Consider the following 16,194-nt stretch of genomic DNA (forward strand, 5'->3'; position numbering starts at 1 on the left):
CATTGTAGACTCCTAGTAGAGATTAAATTAAATCATATGGAATATGATGCATGACTTTTCTTTAGCCCACTTCATAAATCAGAGGCAATAAACATAAATGGCTATTTCTGTCATTTCATACATTTGTTATACTTTTTGGCTGCCACAAATTTGTCAGTCTATCACACAGAGACCACAGAATTAGTTTTATGTATGGCCAGAATTAGCTACTAGACAGTGATTATATGGTATTTAAGCCACATTTGTCTTGGTGATAGTATTTGGCTTTGTCTTATACACTTTGGTAGATGTCTGATAACAAGATTAATAGACGTACTGTTAACTGTCAATATTGCAAGATAAAGTGTATCTTCTTCTTGATAAATGTATTATTCTTGAAAGACAGTTTTTTACAGTTAGTGTGACCAGACAGTTATTGAAATCAGTTCTTAACAAGTATTGTAATCTCCTAATTGTACTTTAAAGAATAAGTCTATTTGAAAGACAATACTGATTCCAATAATAATCTTTAGCTCCATGTACAGGGAATCTAGTGCATCTTCTAGGAGTAAAATTCTCCAGATGAGAGAAGTATCTTCAATGTGAGCACACGAAGAAAAGTGGACTTTTTGCACATAGACAGATTTTTTGAAAGTACAAAAGCAAGATGTGACTTGGGAAACAACTTGGTTGGGTGATCCAATTTCTTGTTCAAATATAAAAAGTACTATGAATGAAATGCCTATAAAAAACTACATTCCATTTATTATCTGTAAAAATTACTTGATGTTTTATTCAGAATAATTAAAAGGGATAAAATTGTCTTCTACTTGTGGACATTTTGTGAACAGCAAAAAAGAAGAATTCATCAATTGTTGCTGGTGAGAGGCAGTCCCCTTTAAATGTATCATATTCTAATGTGAGTTGTTGAGAAGCTATCACAAAAGCAAAAATGAAATTAAAAACATTCCAAATAGCAAACATTTCATTAAGGGCTCAAGCCTTAAATGAATAGGAGTGCTTTGCAGTCTTGGTAAGTGACTGCCACAGGTGGAGGGAGCAAAAACAGGGCAGAAGGAAGAATGAAGCAAGGTGGGAATGTTTGGATTGATTTCAAAACACCAAGACTTACCACACGTTGTAATTTAAAGTGTGCTGTATTGAAACTCAGATTGTGATTTTAGGTCACTACACTTGCTTTGGTCTTCCATGTTTTTGATTTTAATTTGATTTGGCATCTCCCAGTTGCTGCAAATTTAGTCCAAATCTTCTCTCACTTTATCAATGTTAAAGTTAGGTCACACTTCAGAGTTTTCTACTCTTGGATAAGCACTGGCACAGTGATTTGACACAAAATATAATAAAAAATGCTTTCTTCAAAGCATCCCCAGCTGTGCTGAATCTCATCTCCAGTCACATGATGCTTGACTCCAAAGCATAATTACTTCAGAACATACTGTTTATCTCACTCCACTCTGGGCCTCCTACAGTGGGCCTCCTAATTTTTGGGACTCGTTGTTCATGGACGTTCCCCAGTTCTAACATCTAGAAATCTCAAGAATCTCACGTCACATTTTCAGTGCCTTCTACATTAAAGCAGTGAATCTTGATTTTACGATCCTCTTGAATGTGCATGTTTCTTACCATGCTTCTGAAGTGCAAGCAACATATGATCTGAACATGTTAACAGAATGTAAAATGTAGCATTATCCAGGATACTGACATATGTTTCAATTTTTAGATGTCCTCACCCAAGTCAGAATCAAAATGGTTGAACTTTCTAAATATCAACTTGCTCTTCTAAACTGCTTGTTCAACATTGTTGTTTGAGTATGTAAAGATTGTGCTGTCTTTACATTTTACTTTGAAACATAATCTTGTTTTCTCCCCTGCCTTTTAACATCAAGTTACAAGATTTTCTTAGAGCCAGGCAGAGAAGGAGAGACAGATGTGATGAACGTGCGGATACCAGGGAAGTAGTTTCCTTAGCAACAGTAACCAGCTCCAAGCTTTTATAACTTACCCTTGCCCTACTCATGTACTTTTTATTTTTCTCCTGCAATTCTGAAATGTGGGCTCTAGACGCCAACGATGAATTTAATCCAAATGCTCTCTACGCTGCAGAGCACAGCTAAAGAAAAAATTACATGTGGGTTCCTCCCATCACCAGCATTAACATAAGTTAGTAAGCGCGATTCAAATCAGCTTTAAAGCATCTTGTGTTCAGGCAGATCAGGCAAACTGTTTTGCTGAGATAGGTAAGCCTCAATGCTGACCCCTGGTATTGTTCTGTTACACATCCATCACCATCTTCCAATGCCCAGTTAGGTGTTGAAACAGGAAGGTGAGAAAAACTAAAAGAACAGCTCTAGGCTCTCTGGGATAAGAAGGCAAAACGAAGCAATAATATCTAAGTACTTTGCATTTTTCTTCCAAAATTTCCAAATAGTCTATTAAAGGTCTTATGCTTAAAAAGTATCATATTCTTTCTTGAAGTTAGGAAATGTAAGTATAGAAAGATTTAATGCCTTTCCAAAAGACACTGAATTGATGGTGGAGAGAAACAGATGACACATCACTTAGTTCTCTTCTTTGTACATCTCAGTTGGTAAAAATCCCTGGCTTCCTAACCCAGCTTCTGTCAAGGTGTTCAATACAGTGTGTTAGAGAAAGTAACAAATATTTCCATCATTTATCTTTATGTCAATACAACTAAGAGAATAAAAAGGGGCTTTTATATATAATTGTAGAAGTCTGTCTCTTTTTGTGATGTTACAACAATAAAGGCATAGTAAAGCAGGGCTGTCCTCTTTGCTTGAATTTTATGGAGATATATTCCTCCCCAAATTTTTTTCCCCCTGACAGTCAGAATTATTGTTTTGCCTGTGCTGGCATGCTATAAATATTAGATCAATCTTATAGGCTATAACTGAGATAGCTTTCTAGCTGTCATCAAGAGTGACAAATATTCTGGCAGGATTTCCTTGACAGGCACTGGCAGAGCTAAATGCTCTTGCAGACAACCAGAAGTACCAGACTATTCTTTCAGCTGGGAGGCACCGTGTGCAGTGCAAAGATGGCACTGCCCACTCTGCATGATGGCCACTCTCTTGGCCTGTACTCACCCGAGGGTCTCTGGAGCTGGAAAGCCAGACTCCAGAATCAGACTGAAACATAACTTACTGGACTTACATCTCTCTCTGTGTAGTAGACACCTGACTTTGCTGCTACAAACTGAACCAAATAAGTTTGAAATTAATATTGATTCAAGAGCATCAACTTGAACTTCTTCATGCTTCTTGAAGAAATTTCTATGAATTTTTTTTCCCATATGAAAAATATCTCCTTAATTAATTCCTCAAGTGTATTGATCAGTTTGCAATTTAAACCTGGAGAACTAAAGAAAATTTAATGTGTTCTGTCAAATAGAGTTCAATCAGCAATATACCTAGGCTTCTTTGTCTTCCACCAACACCACTATCATAATTTTGGCTGCTGATAATCTGCTGATTAGTGAATAAGTTGTCTCTGTACATTTACTTCTGCCTAAGTTGTCATGGCTGAAGAAGAAATGTCTCCTCCATTTTGACAAGGCAGAACCTTATCAAACCTTGATGCTTTCTGAGCCTCACTGGCAGGCAAGTCTTCTCATGAGGCAATTTTTTAAAAATACCCTGTAAATAGATTATTTAGCTGCTTTATAAAATGCCTTTCTTCTAGAATTTCCATGTTAGAAATGCAATGTGTAACTGCTAAGACTGCCTTGCTGGAGCAACTTCTGTTAGTTGTTAAATAGAATAAGGATTCTTTGCATATATACATATATATGTGTGTGTGTGTGTGTGTGATTTGCTAAACGAGCAGTGAACAAAATAAACCATAACTAGCTGATTTCCTACACATAAACCTAAAGAAAAGATTCCTCTTTTCCTATAAAAGAATCATACTTATAAGTTGATATTTTTGCATATTGCTTACATTAGAAACAGTGAGCTAAAAGTGGTTCCAGTCAAGGTATCCTACGAATTTGAAAATTGAGTTTACATATCGAAAAGACTAATTCCACCTCAATCACCACAGTCCTACCTGTGAATATAGTCAGACAAGAATGTTTCTATGAGATGTTCAACATTATTGAAGTATTGCCTGGGAATGAAGCATTTGCAGCAAAGAGCTGCCATTAGACTAGGAAATCCATCTTTAATTCAAAGCTTAGGGAATTTTTGGTAGATATCTGTTGATATTAATCTTTCATTAACAGTCAAAATACATTTTTTTCCATAAAAGCTTCTTGGTCATGGCTCCAAGCCATGGTCAGAGTTCAAGGAGTGTCTGGACAACTCTTAGTCATATAGTTTAGTTTTAGGTAGTCTAGTGAGGAGCAGAGAGTTGGACTCAATGATCCTCATGGATCTCTTCTTACTGACAATATTCTATGACTGTGAAAGATAATGTTGTTCATAATGCCTTAGTTGTGAATTTTTCACATGCAACCTTGAGCAAAAAGTATATATTTTAAAATAAAAATTATTCCATAGGACAGTCATTGGGACCTTGTATGTCCTTTCTAGGCTAATTAATAAATCCCAGTGGATACAAAAATTTCAGAGAGAGAAAAACCAGTATGAAACCACTCTCTTCTACTAAAAATAGATGCAGTGTCTTACCATTATACCAAAAGAATATTTGAAATGAGTGTTTTCAGATTTACAGATGAGACTACCCTCTTTCTCAGATGCAAATCATATTGGGAAAGAAATTACTGAAGAAAATAAGGGGATTGCAAGGCAGTTCTACATAAAATAGATTTTTCTTGAGTATTATCTCTTATTCTGCACATATTTTTATCCTAAACAAAAGGTATTAAATGAGGCAAGCCCCTCCCAATATGAGAGCTGATAAACCAAGATATACAAAAGGTCATCACTCTTAACAGAGTGATTAAAGTGAGAAAGATTCAGCACAATGTAAGGTGCTAATTTTTCCAAGACACTGATTTTTTCTTTAAACATTGAAAACTTCATTATTTGATAATATAATCACATATGCATACTGTGAAGGACAGTGATATAAATCTCATGCAAAGTGGCACAATGCTGAAAGAATTGAATAAATTACATCACTCATAATTATTTTTCATTAATATACTGAAATTCAGTGTTTAAAGGGTGTCAGTGGTGAAAAGGGACACCCCTGTGTGAGATTCCTCACTCAGCATTGAGAACAAACCTGTCTTGAAACATCTTCCTTAGTTATTTTTTAGTCCTGAAGTTTTCAAATAACTCTTGCCCATCCCAGGGAAATATGCTGGACATTATAATCTGGCTTACAAGTGTGGTAAATACCCTGAAGCTGATAAATGAGTAGCACATAGGTATGCCCATGGACCAGGAACTACTCTCCAGTCTAGCTCCACCTGCTCATTTTTGATGGAGAGCCCCATTACCACAGACCTGCCAACAAAGCTTTATGCCACGGCTCTCAAACCCATCTCAATAAAATGTGGGGTTAGTTAGCAGGTTAGGCAGGTTAGAGAAGCTGTCACTAGAGCCAGATTAAAGAGCACCTGTGTAGGAGCTTTGCCATCAGATTTCAGCGGTGATGAATCCTGGGGCAGGTGGCACTGAGCTGTGAAGGGCAGGCCAGGGTACTGCTAGTCCTTGCTGTTCTCACAGCACTCATCTGTCTTCATCCTTGCTGTCTCCATAACTTTAGTATGTACCTGAGTTTGTAGATCTGAAAGGGTAGATCTTCACCAACATAACACATCATCTCCTTGTGCCCTCTTTCAGGGACAGTATAAGCTGAAAAAATGTTGTGTTTGGTCCTGGTTTAGAGAGTGAAAAATCTATAGCTTTTGATAGGACTTCAGAAGGGCATTCATGTTCATCTTTTCCTGTACTCGTTGGGAAAGACTAACACTCAGAAATCAACTCTACCTGGGACTGATTAAAAGACACCTTGAATTAAGTTGGTAAAGTTTTATACTGATATTTTGCACTTGGAATTAACTTATCTCTCCCCTCTCTTCCCCTTTTGTTCTTTCTTTATTTCACTTGTTCCTATACATGTCACCATAAATTATTTTTCTCTTTCTATGAAATATATTTCTGCAGAGCTAGCTGTATATAACATTAAAGAGCAGTTGAGAGATTAACAGGAGCACAGCCCTTTGGAAAACTGGGAAGCCATTTCTCACCTCCCTTCGGAGAATACAATGGACCATGACAATAACAAAGCCTTGTAATGAATCAAATACTGCAAAAAGTATCTGAAATAATATTGATCTTTTGTCTGTCATGGCCAGAACTGCAGACATCCAAGTCAGTGCTAGAAGTGGCAACACCACACAGGAGCTCCAAAGGGATGCCCTATTAAAAAAAAGAGAAAAGCAGCATATTGAAAAAAAATATTAAAAGCTCACCATTAAATAAAACGTATTTGAGGATGTCACTTTATCAATTTAACTTGAAAATCATAGACAAGAATGTAACAGTTGTACTTTACATTCTAAAGAATATCCTGTATTCATTTAATAAACTCATTTGCAATTTTTAAAAAAGTATTTAAATGTGCTTAGCACTTTATTCAGTGTTAGCAAACACAGTTGTCATAATCAAACTATTGTCTCACATGCACTGTATAAGATTTGTAACAAGAAGATGTAAATGATCAGGACTAACATGGCATTACTGGCGGTGGTGGCTGACAAAGCTGTTGTTGAAACTACTCCACACTTGGCACATTTGAGCGTCAAACCGCTATGAGGCTCACTCATCTGACTGCAAACAAACAGAACACCCACAAAAAGAACAAAATATTGAATTGTCACCAAAAAACGTTGCTACTGAAATTTAGCTTTTAAATATGACGTCATGCAGAAAAAGTAAGTAGACTTATTCAATATGAATGCTCTATATTGTTGCAAAACTGTATTTCGTACTTTACATTACTGTTAGCTTCACATGTTAATGTTATGGGGCTTAATTACATGCAAACTCTATTTCTTCCACTTAATCTAAAAAAGGCCCCAAATGTGATCAAAAACTGCTCAGTACACTGAAGTAAACATAAGCACGTGCTAATATAGACACAAAAAGTGAAATCCCTCTATTCAGACCTGATGAAAAACTGTTGCATCCAAACATGCTTGAGAAAGAGCACAGGTCACTTAAAAGAGAAGTGTGAACTATGGACCATTACAGAACATTAATAGGGAAAGAAACCTGCAAAATTTATTCAAGCTTCAAATCAGTATGTCCATACTGTATAGACAGATTTTTATTAGTGACCTGCATGGCCCATTAATATCTGGAATAGATTTATTCATGTCATGTGAAGGTCTGAATACAGGGCTTGAAACATATGGAATCTGATGAAATAAGTATCAGTTGGTACCAAAAAAGTGTGACCTGTTCTGCCTTTTAATACAACACAGTACACAAGCATTAAACTCAAAGCATTTTGTATAGACAATTGTACCTCTGCACCTGTCAGAAGAGTTAAAGGACAAAACCTGGAATTTAAGTTTTCCATACAGCATGCAATCAGCTTCTCAAATCAACTTAATAAATATTTCTCCTATTCCTTCTCTTTCTGCTATCAGAAATGGGAGTAACCACAGCTGAATAAGATGTGACATAGCTGACAGGAAGGATGTTTTACTTATTTCCAGCTGGAAAGTGGTCAGCATGGTGAAGATAAGTAATATTTTGGGATTTTTTTTTCCCAGATATTTCAACCAACTGAACTCTTTGCTGTTGCCAAATCCAGCACTCACAAGACTTTTAACATACTGTCCAAAACAACATTGAACTCCAGTATTTTCCACTTTGAAAAACTAAATGAAGATTTTCTACTAAAATTGCAAAGTATATTTCACATAAAAGGCTGTTTCTTCTGTAAGAAAACAGTGAGAACCAAGACCTTTTATAAGATGATTTTGGGGTGAGAAAATAACTCAGTGAATTCACATCAGTTGGTATCAATTAAAAATATAGATTAAAGAATGAACTAGAAAAATGCCTTGGGTAAGTATGAACTAAGCTTGTGAAAGTACTTTCTGTCTTTGCCTTGCAGTGCTTCCGCATTATTAGACTGGATTATTCTCTTTACCTCTACAAAACTGCTCTGGATCTTGAAAATAATAATGGAACTTAATGTGTGTATAAACCAAATGTAAATGTTCAGCCTGAGTATTTGTATATGCTTCGTCTTTTAGCAGGAAAAGGATTGAGGTTGTGATTGAGATCCATCAACATATTTTCTTCCACTTGTTGATTCTCCATATGCTTATTAAGGTGATATAAGTATTTGGAGTTAGTATATTTTGCCCCATTCACTCGTTTTAAATCCTAGGACTGAACTTTTGACTAAACTTCTGACAAATATAAGTTCAGTGTTTGCCAGGAAGAATGAAGTTGCCTTCCTGAGAATGGCTGGCAAAAGATACTTGAGGAATGAGTGACAATCACTTTTCTAGGGGGGATTAAATGATGAACCAATTTTTATGCCCTAAAGAATGAGTCAAGAGATGTCATCTGCCAAGTAGTATCCAGGAATGCTGTTGCTAAGCCACCAACTCATAATATCACACAAATTAAGATTGTTTCTCATCAGGGTATCTACATCCTTTCCCAAAATAGCTGGGTTATTTCTAATAGAACAATCTATGATTCTTTATCCATTTATTTTAAAGATAGATTATTTTAAAATAAAATATTTCTTTACTAATTTGCACAATTCAAAAACAAGCTATTTGTTTCATCAAGAAAATAAAGTATAAGCAAATAGATTTCTATAGCCTACAACTGAGTAGCTTGAGGAAAAAAAAAAACAAACCAAAAGCACTTAAATCTAAGTTTGAATATCCCTACAAAACTTACAAAGCCAAACCTGTGGCTGTTCCAGCTCCATATATCACCGAAATTAGAGCATATGTGAACTTGAATTGGTGGTTACTAAGTCATTGCTACTTTTGAAATAATTTGGGTAGTTTTATAATAATCTAGATTTCACTAGTGTTATTACAGAGTTCAGAATGCTGATGGAGCAATGTAGACAAAAGTAAGGTTATGAAATTATTACTTTCTAATGAAAACAGATGAAAACAGAAGAAATAAAAATACAGGGTTTGGTACATGTTTGTCAAAATGATGGTGGAAGAACTGATAACCAGAAATACTTGATTGCATTAACATGAAATGCAAATGACACCAGTTAAAGTATTTATTATAAGTGTTCTCATCAAACTTACTACGAATGCTACTGTTAGTTACATGTAATAATGTAATTTTAAAATAATTAAAAGGGAATCTGCAACAACTTTGCCCATAGCAGTAATATACATAAAAATGAAAATACCATAATTTATCATTGTTAAAAACTCAGATATTGATGGAGTTAAACTACAACCTGGCCCAAAATACAATACTAGAAAATACAACTGTAAAAAATCATTATTCAGAGTTTAAATACACTTTCATAAGCATTGGGAAGGTGATGATGCAGTTGTGAAATATTTTTCTCCAATATGCAATGAATATAGGTTTGCTGCTGCACTGCTTCATTGTCACCCACTCTAGAACAGTTTCTGATACCACCACTGTCATAATCTTTTCTTCTCTTGATAATAAAGAATTTTTGTGTAAATACAAGTAAGTAATCAATGACACATTTATCTTTTTTTTTTATTTTTTAACTCTAACTATGTGAATTTTTTACTATGATGTTCTTTTACAGTAATTTAGAAAATACACCTATGTAGATGTTATGTATATGCAACAACAAAGGCAAATTCTTAATGTAGTCAAAATGGCAGAATAACATTGACCTATGTAAGAGGTATATTGCTTTAAAATACATTTTATAACTATTAAAACAAATGAATAACATTTATTGCCATAGTAATTAAATTTGACAGCTAGACAAAAGTAATCAGTTCCTTCAGTACACACAGTTTACAAAACTGTTATCCTAACTACAACAGCTTTACAAATGTAACCATCTTGTGAAACCTCTGCTCAGATTTGTAAATCCTCATTCTTATTAACTTAATACTGTTGTACCTGTGTTTTGTTTTGTTTAGCTTTTTGAGTTGCATTCTCTCAGGATAATGCAACAGCAGCTTTTGAGATTATTGGAACCTGTTAGAAACACTGTTACACTGATATAAAAGTTCATAGCACAATCAAAAGAATTTGTGTTGAATATCTGTAATTGAAAACTGGTCATAAAATTTTAATATGCTTTAAAATAACCCAGCTGTTGCTTACCCCGCTCTGTGTTTGAGTTTTTTATCTAGGATTCCATCTCTGGAAACAAGTTTATTAAATACCAAAATGCCAATCACCATGTTGACCTGTCAAACAGAAAACAAACAGTTGATCTTTCAGTGCCTAAAATAAAATATTGTATCCTGGCTCTATTGTATTACAGGCCAGCAAAATGCCTCCTCTTACATTTCTGAGCATTCCTGTAGCAATGTCCCTGAACACATCAAAAGGTTGTGACAAAAAGGTGACATAATCACACACACTGCAACAGGCTCGTTTTGGGACCTTGAATTATGCTTGGTATCAAACTGTATATGTGAACATGTCTGATGGCCAGAAGCTTGAGTAATATAACTTTAATGTTTTGTCAGTTTTAATTGCACCAATATATATCCTATTCCAGGAAAACTACTGCACTTTGAGTTCCCTGCACAGGGAACAGCATAGTTCCTTTTTAAACATTTATGGCCCATGTGGGTGTTCCCACTTATGCAGAACCTGCCTGTGGTTTTCCATATCTTCCTGCACCTAAATCACTGTCTATGTCATTCACCAAAATGCCAGTTTGGCTGCAATTTACTATTTTTGTGGACCAGATAAATTCCTGGGATGTCTTTTTAGCCCCACTAAAGTAAATGGTGTTATGATCACAAACATGGATTGAAGATCTAACCTAAAAAAGACTTAAATGTTTCAGCTGTCGGACTTTGGCACTTAATGGACATATTAATGGCATTTAATGGACAACTTAATGACTGTTATTATCCATTTGTATTATTGAACTGAACTCTATTAACCTGTCTCTGCATGGCCCTACAAATAGGTAATTCCAATTTTTTAATCTATTAATGTTCCTTTTTTAAAATTTATTAAAGAAGGAAAATCCTTTCTTCCTGTCAAACTGGTTTTTCAAAACCTGTGCCAAAATACCTAATTGTTGCTAGTCTGCCCTGCCAATTCTTTTTCAACTTTATTTTCAGCATTAACATTTTTCAACTGGTGTTATATAATTCTTTGGCTTCAAACACTTAGGCTTAAGTGGCTGCATAGAACAGCTCCTTTGCACAGCTACCAGCTAATGGCAGGGCAAACTGCGACTGTGAACTTCCAACATCTCCGAACAAAGACTTGCCAATTAAACAGAGAACATACAGTTACTTCCATGTGAAAATTATAACTGGCTTTTTGTAAACATCCTTGGCTCCTCTACCATGACAGGGACTGTGAGTTGTACAAAAGGATCCTGGCTTGACTCCAGGCAATGATGAGACAAACTCCATGGGAGTAGTAAACATCCATTTCAGGAAAATTCACGTAGATGAATAGCTTTATCTTTGGTGACTAATAAGACTGATTCTCTTTTACAAGAGAAAACCAGAAATAACCAGTGCTGATAGAGTTATCACAGTATAAAATTTCTGGAGTGGGAAGAGGATGAGATTCAAAATCAGTAAGGGAAAAATGCTAAATAAATTGTTGTAAAAATTCCATACAGACTGCAGAGAAGATGTCTGATAGCCAATGGCACAGGTAGGATGTAATTCACCTTACCCTGAAGTAGACAGCTGAAATACTTCTGATGATTTGATCTCTAAAAGTATGTATTTTTCTTCACTGACAATGAAATATGGCTGAGATAACTGACTTAGATGCAGAAATCTACATTGCAGATAGCTACAATTAGGCAGAAATGAATCCTACATCTGAAGGCATGTCCAGAGACGTGGAAGATCAATACACAGACGAGTAACATTTCCCAGCTATGAAAATTTTTTCTTTGCCTTCAAAAACAGTAGCCATGGAGAACTTGCTGGCAGGTTCCACTCCTTCTGTTGCTTTTGCTGGCACAGCAATCCACTGCCAAGCAGCACTCTATCAAGACTGTCACTGACTTTCACAAGGCAGTGACAATTGCGTAGATGCTGCTGATAATAACTCAGTGATGCCTGTAACAAGTTTTCTGTGCCACTAATCAGTACATTACTCTTTCACAGCTTACTGTGTAAACATGGAGAGATAATTGGTATAAAGAAGTGATATAATCAAATGAATCATGCATTCAAAATACTGAAGGTATGTTAAACAGACAGCAATGATCTCCGTATTTACAGCAAAATGCATAGCTGATGTATATCTAAGCTTTATAATGGACATAGCACTTTCTATCATTTCATACAAAGATAGTGGGAATTAGATTAATGTTTACCAAGACAACAGCAGCTGCAGGTCCAACGAAAGCATAAAGCAGCCCTCCTTCCAGAGACAGCCAGCAGCTGGAAAAAACATTAGAGAAGAACTAACACAAATTAAAAATAAGCGTAACACACTGTCAAGAGAGCATTAATAATTAATGCAGCATATTTTTCTGACGTATGAGATTCATATGCACACACAAAAAAGAACTGTTTTGTTGATATGAAGAAGTAGAGATAGTGAAAGACAGAAGTGAAAGATATTTCCATTATCAGTGGTTAACATTTCAAAATCTTTAACATGAGTTATATATAAACTGAAATGGCCAAAATGTATAAAGATCAAAACAGAAAGTGAGTTTGCAAAAATTTGTCGAATCTCCTCTAATCATGTATGATAAGTTAACTGAACAGGCCTTGCCAAATAGGCATCTAGAAACATTTCTAGTTTACCATATCTGATATTTCTATACTTAAAAGTGGTGAAATGGTCAAGCACCTGTAATATGGAACTTCAGAAAAAAACAGCTTTCTACATATCCTGTCATTTAATAATTGCTATTAGAACTAGACTTTAAAGATAATATGTCCATTAGAGAAAAATCATTTATTATATATGATCTGTTCTGTATTCCTTCTAATATTTTGCAAACAATTTAAATGTACATTTTAAAGCATCTGAAGACTGTATTTTCTGGAGACCTCCTAATCTCAGAGTTTGTCATTCTGCATCAGAGTTTTCACTAAAAACCATCAGATTTCCAAACACAGAGCACTTACAGAATCAAATTCTAAATATTTGATATACTATGATGTAAAGCTTTTCAAATCTGCAAAAGAACAGGAGCTACACACACTGAAGTAAATGCAGCTGTGCTATTTTTCCAGTGATTACACATTCAAAGAAGAGCATGTTTATTTGAATGCATGATCACACCTACATATGAGGAAACTCTAGCATATACATTCAAATAATTTACTTGGATTTCATATCCAGAAACATTCACATCAGAATCATGCATATCTCCTATATTTTCCATTAGTGCTTTTGTACTTTCCAAAACCAAGTAAAATAAATGCAGACACACCATAATATTAATGCTCTCTTAGGGCTGGTATTCTCACTGCAAGGAACAAAAGCATTTTCCATTGCAATGAAGCCATGTGAAAACTGTCACATGAATGCAACAGCACCAGTGTGCTAAATTCTGGAATGATAAAAGGATGCAAATAGTTCCTATCTGCTTCACAGTTAAAAAGGTAGTACATGCCAAGCTATTTTACATCCTACTTCAAAAACCACCTACAACACTAATGTTCAATTTATTTTTGCAATGTCAAAGAAAAATGCTTTCAAATTTTTCTGCAGTTTTTCCTACTATTTTTTCAAAAGCTAGGTTATTATTGTCAGTCTGGGAACACAGACTTCTGAGAGGGGGAAGTGCACATTCATAGAGCACTTCCTTACCAGTATGAACTTTCAAACTTAGTGAAGATGACCACTTAGAGTAATCAGGACTTGTAATTAAAATTTTCATGCTAATGGGAGACAGAAACAGCAGTTCATAAAAACAGTTGTTGATGAATTGTAGTTTGAAAATAACTTCAGTTACCTGTGCTGAAAAAAGGGTCCTAAATAAAAAAAAAAAAGTTTCTATCACAAAACACTTTGACATAAAGGAAAAATGTTTCCCTCTCTTTTCCATGTTATCAAGTAAAATGGCTGTTCAAAAGTGATTTCCGCTTAGAGGCAGAGCTGGAAAAAAATGTAGAGGTTGTCCTTTTTTTCACTTAACCTCATTTTTACATGATCTGAATTTTCAACAGTCTGGATTTTCACCAGTGTGTGACATCATTATTGCAATATATTCAACATTTCCTAGCTGATGACTGAAATTAAATTTTCCTCCATCTTCTTCTGTTGAGGACTGACTGCAGATAGATTTTCAGGTGCCTTCCTACACCACGAGGCAATTCCTGTTGATTTTTTACTAGTTTTCCTTCTCCTCTTTCTTTGCTCTGATAGCTTCCCCCCCTGTGTTTTATAGTTGTTTTTATTTTGTTCTCATGTTCTCTTCTTTCTCCCTGATGTGCACATAGCAGAAAGCCATATAAATTGATTAGTGTTAAGAGCAGCCACTGGTGGCTTTATGGGACTATGTTACATGATCATAAAATTCTGCTGAGTGATGAAGCATCTGTACACTTGCTCCTGTGTCCTGTACATCTTGTGAGATATTTGATACTCTCCAGGAGATTGGTTCCTTCTTTTAAGAGAGCATGGCAAGAGTATGACTATGATAGAATTTTAATTTTTGCTGCTACAATAAATTCCTGGAATTTATCTCCCACTGTATGTTAACATGAACAGTTCACACAGGTTTATTAACTGTAAGTTTTAGTAGTGATGCCTTCCTAGCTGTGAGTGTCTGAAAAGAGATAGCAACAATATTTAGTAGATTAAAGGCTGGAAAAAGCTATTAAGCTTTCAGACACACTACTCTTCTCCAGATAACCTGAAATATCTAAAAGCTTGTCTCTGTGGGTTTTTAAATTATTTTTAGGAAATCTCTTCAGCCTCTATCTCTATCCCTGTATCTCTATCCCTACAAGTGTCTGGGTGAAATATTTTTCTTATGCAGTATAAAAAATACATAAATATAACTGTCTAATAATTAGGACTCAGAAAAAAAGACAGAAATCAGAGACTGATGATCACAGAAATGGCTCCAGTGTGAACAATTTCAGCACTCTCATCATACATACACCATAGCGAAATGAGATGTGCTGCAAAGATTCTTGAACCTTCTCCTTTTCCATGAATCTCTTCATGTGTGGGACTACGGAATCAGAATAAATTCCTTAATTTTCACTTTTAATGTTCTAAAAATGAGCATCTTGTAGGGCATGAATAGTTTGCAACAGGGTGTGTTTCTGATAGCAGCATGTGTGTAACTGACTGCAACCAATTAGGCAAAATATAGTGTAAGCAATTAAAAAACTTACACAAGTGCTTTAGTTATGGTAGGAGGAGCAGGACAGGAGCTCTGCTTTTATACTGCCCAACAGCTGTCATGAGACAAAATTCTTTGCTGCCTTCTGGAGTGGGACAGCACATCAGCTGGTGATGGAGGAGGAATCTCCATTTCTTGACTTCACTGTTTTCCTTATGTAACTCTGATGTCAAATGCCAAGAAAATATATTTGCAAATAAGATGAGAGAGCTGAATTATGGTTCTATTTGTCCCTTGTATACCTTCATTTGATCTTTTCTCCCATAGTACCATGCCAGCTGCATTTGGATCCTGGGAGAAGAGCTGTTACATGTACAGAGACCTGCTCTTTTTTACTTTCCAGGTTGCTCTTAATGAATGATTTGTTGCTTTGTCTGAATATTTCAGAATATCCTCTTTTAAAAATGCATTCAGTCCAGGAAGGAAGCAGGAAGAAATGTTAACTAAAGCAAGTACTCACACATGAATGATTTCAGTAGAGAAAATGTAATAGGATTAATCCTGCAAGGGACAGAGCTACATCCCCAATGGGGGTCTGGACATCCTTATTTAGTGATTTGCAATTCTCACTGCCTAAATGGTTTTCCAGTTGAGGTTCATAATAAAAAAAATAATAAAAAAAAGCCAGCAAGATGAAAAAAGAATTTAGAGGAGTAGGTTCTCAATATAACACTCAAAAGGGGACTAAGACCACTGTTGCACTTGCCAGCTCTAAGTGTAATTAAGCATTTCAGT

The 16,194-nt window shown here is 35.4% G+C and overlaps 1 protein-coding gene across 11 annotated transcripts in view; it reads right to left on the reverse strand.

Moving 5' to 3' along the window:
• The window catches only part of ADGRB3 (adhesion G protein-coupled receptor B3), a 447,992-nt gene that overhangs the window by 24,606 nt on the left and 407,192 nt on the right, over window positions 1–16,194 (reverse strand). For all 11 annotated transcript variants that reach the window (XM_058019377.1, XM_058019384.1, XM_058019383.1 and 8 more), the window contains 4 exons: window positions 12,460–12,526; window positions 10,254–10,339; window positions 6,663–6,761; window positions 6,179–6,350 (listed from right to left, as the gene is read on the reverse strand). In XM_058019377.1, the coding sequence (XP_057875360.1) occupies window positions 6,179–6,350; window positions 6,663–6,761; window positions 10,254–10,339; window positions 12,460–12,526 (424 nt within the window). The remainder of the gene's footprint in view (window positions 1–6,178; window positions 6,351–6,662; window positions 6,762–10,253; window positions 10,340–12,459; window positions 12,527–16,194) is intronic.

This window comes from Melospiza georgiana, chromosome 3 (assembly GCF_028018845.1).
Source record: "Melospiza georgiana isolate bMelGeo1 chromosome 3, bMelGeo1.pri, whole genome shotgun sequence".
In the NCBI taxonomy this organism is placed as follows: Eukaryota; Metazoa; Chordata; class Aves; order Passeriformes; family Passerellidae; genus Melospiza; species Melospiza georgiana.